General features: G+C 41.0%; 1 protein-coding gene across 1 annotated transcript in view; it reads right to left on the bottom strand.

Moving 5' to 3' along the window:
• Positions 1 to 5,446: 5,446 nt before the first annotated feature.
• taf1 (TAF1 RNA polymerase II, TATA box binding protein (TBP)-associated factor) overlaps positions 5,447 to 9,537 on the bottom strand; it is a 100,168-nt gene continuing 96,077 nt past the window's right edge. The window contains exon 42 of the mRNA XM_067997051.1: positions 5,447 to 7,342. Coding sequence (XP_067853152.1) covers positions 7,120 to 7,342 — 223 coding nt within the window. The 3' untranslated portion in view covers positions 5,447 to 7,119. The remainder of the gene's footprint in view (positions 7,343 to 9,537) is intronic.

Raw genomic sequence — 9,537 nt, 5'->3', positions numbered from 1 at the left:
TGTAACCTGGTCCCAAACTTTATGAATAACGGACAGGTTACCTTTTGTATCTCACATCTACAAAAATGAACTATTCACATCTATTTCCTGATGACATTTTGTTCTAAACTATTTAGTTACACTGTTTTCACTAGTTTTTACCCAGATGAACAAACCAGAATTCATATGGTTGGTAGAACAATGGGTATCAGAGTAAAGTCATGAAATACAATAGAGGCTAAAAACAACCAGGAGTGACAACATAAATGAGTTAAGAGAAGAGGAACAGGAATTGAAATAGACAATATTGTAAAGCAAACTGAACAGATCAAATTAAAACGGTCAGCTGCAATCAGAAGACCATTTTTTCTTCATATTTGCTGAGAACTTGCAGCATAGAGATAGGAATAAAAAGAAAAACAGTAAATACTGGAAATCTGACATAAAAACACATTTCTGGAAATACAGGTCAATCAGCACCTGACAAGAGAAAAATGGGTTCATGTTTCAGGTAGGACCCTTTAGCAGAACAGTCCTGAAAAAAAGGTTAACTTATTTTGCTGATCAACATGGAATCAGAATTTTACAGTGCAGAAGGCAGCCATTTACGGAGTTGGGCAGTAGACTGAAAAACAAGACCGAAGCGTGGTAATCTCTGTATCGTTTCTTGTGTGCCACACCCTGGACAGGTTAAGGGGAGGAAGATTAGGAAGGTCAATTTGCAGCTGTAGGGATGGTGCAGGAGGGAAGGATTCACAATTCTTGTGGCATTAAAGTTAATTTTGGAACAAGGGAAGGCTATACCGAAGCAATGGTCTTCACTTGAACTAAAATGACGCCAACATCCTTGCGGAGATATATATATATATATATATATATATATAGCACTTGGAGGATTTAAATGAATATGGCAGGGGGCTGGGGAATTACTAGGTTTGAGGCTAAAGAGGGAGAGCATGAATAATAAAGCCATTAGAATACAAGGCTTAGTTGAAATAAATGAAGGGAAAATGGGGGAGAGTAGAAAGGGAAAGAAATAAGCAGTTGCATTGCAGGCAATGGACATCAAGAAATTAAATAAGAAAATCAGGAAAAAGAATAAGGGTTAATATTCCAGAAAATTGGAGTCATGATTGAGTAGTATGTGTGTGAATACAAAGCAGAATGGGAGAGTTAGAAGCTTTAATTACTATGGAGGGATATGATATAGTAGCTATAATGGAGATAAGATTGAACAGGTTAGGAAACTTAATACTGTATTCCTAGTTAAAACATTTTTAGGATAGGAAGGGGAAAAAGGGGGTGGAAAGTCATTGTTAGTGAAGGATTCTATAACAGCACTAGAACATAACATAATAGGGGATCACATTAAGATGGAATCCATTTGGACAGAATTAAGAAATAGGAAGCGAAATGGTCCAACTCTTGGTCACCAAACTTTGGAGATGAGAGAGGTATAAATCTTCAGACAGATGCAAGAACAACAGGGCAATAATATTAGGTGATTTTAACTGTTTTGATACACGAGAATAAATACTGCATGTGGTAAAGGGCGGAATACTTTTTAGAATGAATATAAAACTGCTACCTGGATCAGTATGTTTCTGTTCCAACAAAGAAAGAAGCGTTGCTTAATTTAGTCCAGGAGAACTGAAGTGAGGCAAATAACTCATGTGACAGTAGGAGAACAATGGGGAAATAGTGACCATAACATATTTAGATACAATGTAAGAATAGAAAAGGATAATGAAAAGTCAAAGATTGAAAAAAGGCAAAGTTCAGTGAAAGAAGGGGTCTGGTCCAAATTAAATGGGCAGAAAAATTAGCAAACAGGTCAACGGTTTGGAGTGGAAGTCTTCAAATGTGAGATGGAAAGAGTGCAAAATAAATATATACTTAAAAGGCAAAAAGGGAATGCATCAAAAAATAGATTCCATGTAGAGAGAGATTAAAATTAAACTGAAATTTAGAGATATACGATTAGGGCTAACAATACTAAAGATAATAAACAACCACTTACATTCACATAGTGCCTTTAATGTAGGAAAGTATCCCAAGGCGCTTCACAGAAGTGTAATCAGTCAAAAATTGGCACCGAGCCAAAGACGGAGCTATTAGGAGGGGTGATTAAAAGCTAAATTTTATAGGTCTTAAAACGATGAGAGAACACCGGAGAGGTTTAGGGAGGGAATTTCAGAGCTTAGGGCTTAGATGGCTGAAGGCATTGCCCTCAGTGGTGGGGCAAAAGAAGTGGTGGATGCGTAAGAGGTCACAGTTGGAGGAATGCAGAGTTCTTGGCGGGTTGTTGGGCTGAAGGAGGTTACAGAGATAGGGAGGGGCAAGACAATGAAAGGATTTGAACATGAGGAATTTAATTTTAAATTGGAGGTGTGGGGGTCCAGAAGCCAATGTAGGTCAGCAAGCACAGGGGTCAGCAGCAGGTTAGGATATAGGCAGCATTGTTTTGGATGAGCTCTAGTTTATGGAGGGTGGAGGATGGGAGGCCATTGGAATAGTCGTCATGAGGTGACAAAAGCATGGACGAGGGTTTTAGCAGCGAATGGGGTGAGGCAGGGATGGAAAAAAAAGGAAACAAAAGTAAAGGGCTCTGGAGCGGCAGCTAAAATACACACATGAATGGGCACAGGAAATTCATGTTACAAAGGCTTGGCAAAGATTAGGATATAGATGACCTGCTGGTAAAGATAGGGTCCAAAGTTAAAGTCAGAGGTCCCGTGATGAAGTTAACTTGTAGATAGGATGGAGTCAGCTTGGAGCATCGATGAACTAATGTCCAGGTTTGAAGACGGTTGTGGACGGTGAGTCCAGGAGCTGATTGAGGGGCAGATTATCAGTGGGCACACTGTTGGAGGTTTTCCCGTGGAAATTGGAGAGGGGAGGAAATTCCACAGTGAGTTAGCATAGGTTGAGCCAGGGTTCAACGGACATGAATAGTGGTCTTGATGATTAGTAGTGTACACCAATGGAGGGATGAATGGAGTCAGCGACAAAGAGAAAAAAATTGGCACAGCAAGGGAGCAGAATTCAGAGCAGGATGGGACCCAGCAGGAACAGATCAGAGCTAGCTTAGAGTAGAATGAAAAATTCCCGCAGATAAGCAGAAAACTAAGGATACCGAAGCAGACCAGAAACTAGAACCCAGCAGGGAATACGGCCTCTGCAGAAAACAGCAGTGACGGTGGAGGTCACTAGAAGCTCCAGAAGCCGGTTGGAAAATGGACTTTCTTTACCAAAGTCGTTGATCGTGTGGTTGCCTCCAAAATCCATGCCCATCTTTCCTACAACTTCCTGTTTAAATCCTTCCAATCAGGTTTCCGCCTCGCTTCAGCACTGAAATGGTCCTAACCAAAATCACAAATGACATCCTCTATGACTGTGTCCATGGTGCAATTTCCCATAACTTCTCTGCAGTCTTTGACACGGTCGACCAAACCTTCCTCTTCCAATGCCTTTCCTCTGTTGTCCAATTCAGTGGGACTAACCTCGCTTGGTTTCACTGTTATCAAATCATAGCCAGAGCATCTCCAGCAACGGCTTCTCTTCCCACCCCATTACCTCTAGAGTCTCCCAAGGATGTATTCTTGCCCTCCACCTCATCCTCATCTACATTCGGCCCCTTGGTGACATTATTGGAAAGACACGTGGTCATTTCCCACATATATGCTGATGACAGCCAGCTTTACCTCGCTCGACCCCTCCACTGCCTGTGTTGTCAGACTGCTTGTCCGCCATCCAGTCCTGAATGAGCTGTACTTTCCTCCAGTTAAGCAATGGGAAAAATGCCATCATCTTTGGCCCCCGCCACAAATTTTGCACACTTGCCACTGATTCCATCCCCTTCCAAGGCCATGGTTCGCAACCTTGGCATCCTATTCGATCCGAACTGAGCTTCCGACCCCATATCCTCTCCATCACAAAGAGCACCTACTTACACCTCCACCCCTGCTTCAATCAATTTGTTGCGGAATCTCTCATCCATACCTTGACTATTCCAAAGCGCTCTCGTCTAGCCTCCTATCGTCCATGCTTTGAAAATTTCAGCTCATCCAAAATTCTGCTCCTTGTATCCTATCCCGCACCAGGTCCCGCTTAACAGTGACTCCTTGCTGCACAGCATTGGCTTCCGGTCCTCCAACACTCCACCACCCGCCCCCCCCGCCCCCAAAAAACTCTCTTCTTCTGACTCTGGCTTCTTGTGCATCCGTCCCTCCCTTCATCCTAGCAGTGCCTTTAGCCACCTTGGCCCCAGGATCCCCAAACCCTTCCACCTCCATCTGTTCCTTTACAACTCTCCTTAAAACCTACCTCTTTGACCAAGCTTTTGGTCACCCCTGTTAATATCTCCATCTTTGACTCAGTGTCCATTTTTTGTCTGGTTAAGCCACTGTGAAGTGCTTTAGGAAATTTTCTACATTATGTAAACACTGCACTATATAAATGCAAGTAGTTGTTGCAGTCATTCTTTTGTTACCTCTGTACTCGATTCCTTCAATATTCTGCATGGAAGTCTCCCATCTTCTACAAACTCCAACTTGTCCAAAACTGAACTGACAGTGTCATGTTCCACTCAGCCATCAGCCTTGTCCTCACTAACCTACAATGGCTGCGTCTCCTGGTGTATTGAATTCCTTTCCCTCAAATCCATCCACGGCCTCACCCCACTCAGTCTCTGCCTCCTCCTCTAACTTTATTTCTCCTCCTTCAATCTTCTAAATCTGGCCTTTTGTGCATCTCCTACCTTTTACTATTGACGGCACAGCTTTTAGGGGCTTCAGCTCTATTCTCTGCAATACCGTCCTAAATCCCTCCACCTGACCACTTCTACCCCCACTTTTAAAACCTTAAATTCCATAGTTTCAACAGAGCTTTAGGTCACCTCTCCGAAATCACCCACCATAGCTCTGGGTCCATTCCTTAATCCCTTTATCTATTTTTTCCTCCTTCCATTGTTCTTTGTAAATTGTCGTGAAAGTGTTATATAAGTACAAGTTGTTGTGTTGCGGTCCAGTTCTTTTGAAGGAAGTGGCAGCAGTGAAGTACACTTCCAAGTGCGGTGATTTGGAGAGAGCTTTCATGTGGAGATTGATCTAGCTTCAAAACTGAAGAATGCCATGCCAAAGTTAAACAGGTGACACTCTTCCTCATTTCGTTCAACCTCTAAAATACAATCACTAAAATAATACAGAAAATGGAGGTGGAAAATTGGAAATTAGGTTGAGATAAGCCTGGAGCACAGAAGCATTTGCCATCTTTGATCATCCCATTGCATTTATAAAACCAATTTTTTCATGTACCAGTTTAAAATGCTAACCTGTTGGTACTATTACCTTAACCTGAGATTTACAACACTGTCCACAACATATAGTATATACCAACAGCTTTCCAGCCATTTAAGTGTTTCTTAAAATCCTGACATTTCAGTACAAAACTGCATTTCAAACAGTAGTTTTAGTTGGTGGTCATTTATAGCACACAAAATTGCAACACACACATCACAAAATTTAACAGGTAGAATCAAATTCTTTTGTCGGATCATAATCATCAAAACACTAATCATGATATGTTTTTTGCCAAAATTTCCCCCTCACCCTAAGGCACTGACCCATTGGTACAGCTTTATGGGGACTAACCATACTCCAGTACTTAACCAAGTGGCAGTTCTTCATAGTAAGCCCAGTCAGTAAATGTTAGCAGGATATTTGACTGCAGAGGCCATCATAGTCAAGCCAGTTCTCCCCCAGGGGGCACACACGTGCTGTTTCTAGTTGGTGTCACTGGATAGAGATCAGGAGCAGGAATTCCTAGCAGGTGGCACTGAGATCAGCTAACTAAGTATAGATTGGGAAAGAATATGGGGCTATCTAGTTGGAAAGGTTTAGAACTGCACAAGGTAATGCCTTTACCCACCAAACCATTGGGGTGCTGTCATGATATAGAAACAGAAATCAAAATAAGGATTAATTTGTACAAGAAGGATCTACACATTTTCAGAAGACAAATATTCTGAGTTATTCATCCAAGACTAGTACAAATGGAGATTGCTAGCCAAAACTTCTCACAGACTGTTTATGATGGTACGTTTCCTGAGGGTATACTAATTTCCTGAAATTACTTATGGTCTTAAGTATTTTTTTGCTTCCACTTTCAACACTTGGAACGCTGGAGGTTCGCTCTTTTGTCTCCCCATCATTTTTCCATTTTCATACACTTTCCACATCCTTGTTGACTGTGTCCCCAAATGAACATAAAATTGGGCAGACGAATATCCACCCCATAATAGGTGGGAATCTTAATGCATCCACTGACTCATCAGATCAAAGTCAAATATTTTCTGTTCAGTCTGGAACCGGGCCAAGTTTTGATCAGTTGTCCATGTTTTTCAGTATGCAAGATGATGTGACAAATTTAAAAAAAATCAGATGACCTAAATTGCAAGAGCAATTAAAAAAAACTTAAAAGTTGCAATTAAATGGAGATCTATAGGCAATGAAATAAAAGGAGCAGGATCACTATTTGGGATACACACCTCTTAAACTTGGATACAAATAAATATTTCCTGGAAAATTGCCAGGATTAATATTAGTTTTTGTACCTTTAGGAAAAAAAATCTTACCATGAATGATCTGCATTTATACTGGCACGTATCCCTCAAGCAGGAAGGAGTTCAGAGTAGCCTTTTAAAGCAGTGATATTAAAGTCTATGATACACACTAATGTGCCTTCTTTAGGGCCACCTCACGAACAGCACAACAATACAAATTCCCAAACTTCTTTTACACACAATGTTTGTACAGCTCCCAATAAAAACCTTGTACATGGAATCTAATGTATTTTGGTATGAAACACAGTTTGTTACTGGGCTTTGTATTTGCTCTCAAGTTTATACAGGATTACTATCTGTACCACCATAAAAGTATATTGTGGGAATATGGTGAATAATTGTCCATGCTCTGCTCAAATAATCCAGTGTGAAGTCCTGTGATGTCACAGTAGCATCAATGAAATCTGCCTCCATCTCAGTGATTACACTGGAGTTGGTGCCTCCCAGTCTTGCCAACCACAACAGATCTTATTCTGTTGTGATTAGTTCTCTATATCCGATTCTATATCACACTGTGATCAGCTCTCTATATCCGACTCTATATCACTGTCTCCTCCAATAGAGTGGAATTCCTCGCTATCCTCCTCGTCTTCACTCAGTTGAACCTCATTAAGAACACTTGGTCCATGCCTCTCTTCCACATCATCTTCCTCCTCTGACAGCTCGTAATCACATCCTCCACTGCTAAAGGTTGTATCACGAGTATTTGACTTCAGCTCAGTTTCCTCATAGCTCTCGTAGCTGGAAAAAATAAAAATAAAAAGTTGCATCCACTGTTCAGTGAAAACTGATTTAATTGAACCATGAAGCAACAAAGTAATAGCGCATTTCAAGTCAAAATGTGGTGCACTTCACAAAATGAATTAGTTTTGAAGTGCAGTAATTTGGTACATATCATTTTCTAATCAAACAGCACAATCACTACATCTGCTCCAGTACCTTCATTGTTACTTCTGATATACCCCAAAACTCCCATCCATGGTCCCTTCCTATTCAGTATCAATGTGCTACCCCTCAGCAACTTCATCCACAAAACATAAGTCAGCTTCTACATGAATGCAACAACAACTTACATTTATATTGTGCCTTTAACATGGTAAAACATTCCAAGGCACTTCACAGGAGCGTTACCAAACAACATTTGACACCCAGCCATATAAGGAGATATTAGGATAGATCAAAGAGGTAGGTTTTAAGGAGCATCTTAAAGGAGGAGAGAAGCGGAGAGGTTTAGGGAGCCAATTCCAGAGCTTAGAGCTTAGGCACCTGAAGGCACGGCCGCCAATGGTGGAGTGATTAAAATCGGGGATGCGCAAAAGGCAAGAATTGGAGGAGCACAAAGATCTTGGAGGGTTGTAGGAGGTCACAGAGATATGGGGCGGGGCGAGGCCATGGAGGGATTTGAAAACAAGTATGAGAATTTTAAAATGGGGGCATTCCTGGACCGGGAGCCAATGTAGGTCAACGAGCACAGGGATGATGGATGGATGAATGCAATGACAAAATTTTATCTTTCCACCACCAAGGTGGGCTTCAGGATTTTTGTACCAGTTGATTGCATGCCTGACATCAAGTTGCATTGAAACTTACTCAATATCAGCAAAACTGTAGTCATTCTGTTCAGCTGTCTTTAGCACCTAAATCCCTCTGGTGCAAAGGAACAATTTTCCCTGGATATTTGCATAAATTGACCCCGATGTAGAATCTTGGCATTCTTTTTTGTCCCCATCCACTGCACTCCAACTTGTAGGCCATTATGACCCTGCTCTCAGGAACCCCTACCAAATCACTTAGCTTTGCAATCTCTCTCCCTGCCTTCAGACGCTGCTAGAATCTATCTCTGCAGCCATGCCTTTGGGTTCTCCTTTTTCCCTCCCTAATTCTTTTGCTTCCAGCTCAATGTCCACTGTAAAGCTCTCTGAGCTATTTTTTAAATGTGATAAGCCTCAACATAAATATGTTTTTATTGTTGAACACTGACCTAGGAAAATTGACAGACCATAAAAGCACTGGGTCTAGTGAAATAATTGAGATTTCTTCTTTATTATGGCTAATTTCTGAGATTTGTTTAAATTTTCTATGTATACGAGTACATCTGTAACTTCAGTACAATACTGAAAAATAAAAAGGCAAATTACATCATATTTTAATTGAACGATATTAGTTGATCTGTGGCAATGCTTACAATATTTTTCAAGTACAATGTTTTTATATTTGTGATTTATCAAATTTGGACGGTGAGGCATGTGTCTCATTGAAAACTTTTATGGTACTGTTGCCTCCATGGAAAACCCATTAAGCCACCTTTAGTACCTGTTACGTATGTAAGTGGCACTGTGATAAACAAAATGTTGACAGCTTACAGCTGCTAGGGGGTAGAGAGATATAGGGGGGGAGGTGGGAAAGACAGACAGGTAGAATACAATAATCAGCTGGAACCTAAGAGTTTTTTGGCTTGGTGAGCTGCATAGGTGAATCCTATGAAGCCCTAGCACCACAAATAAAGTTTAAATCATTGTTTTCATTATTTTTGTTACATCTCAAGTTGCGGATATTGAACGATTCTTGGTGTACTGATTTAGGATTAACCACCAAAGAGACAGCAATGCTAAGAAAAGTCCTTTCCAAAGCTCCAGGCCCGCACATTTCAAATAGGACAAACCAAAAAATATAAAAGCACAAATAATGCTCAGTTGCCTGCGCTTCGAGGGCCTGACTGCCAGAGACTGGGTGCCTCACCCTTACTGTAACAGATGGCCGTAGAGTTGGCAAGAGTTCAGCTCACCAGTCCTGCTTAAAATGAAGAGTTTGGATGATGCCACAGATGATTCACTAGTTGCTCATATAAATGTACAATAAATAAGAAAATATTGGACTCTCCCGTACCAATTTATATTCTACTTATGACCCTGACAATAGAATCATAGAAGGTTACA

Source organism: Heptranchias perlo, chromosome 15, assembly GCF_035084215.1.
Source record: "Heptranchias perlo isolate sHepPer1 chromosome 15, sHepPer1.hap1, whole genome shotgun sequence".
Classification (NCBI taxonomy): Eukaryota; Metazoa; Chordata; class Chondrichthyes; order Hexanchiformes; family Hexanchidae; genus Heptranchias; species Heptranchias perlo.
This window is presented reverse-complemented; position numbering and strand designations above follow the sequence as displayed.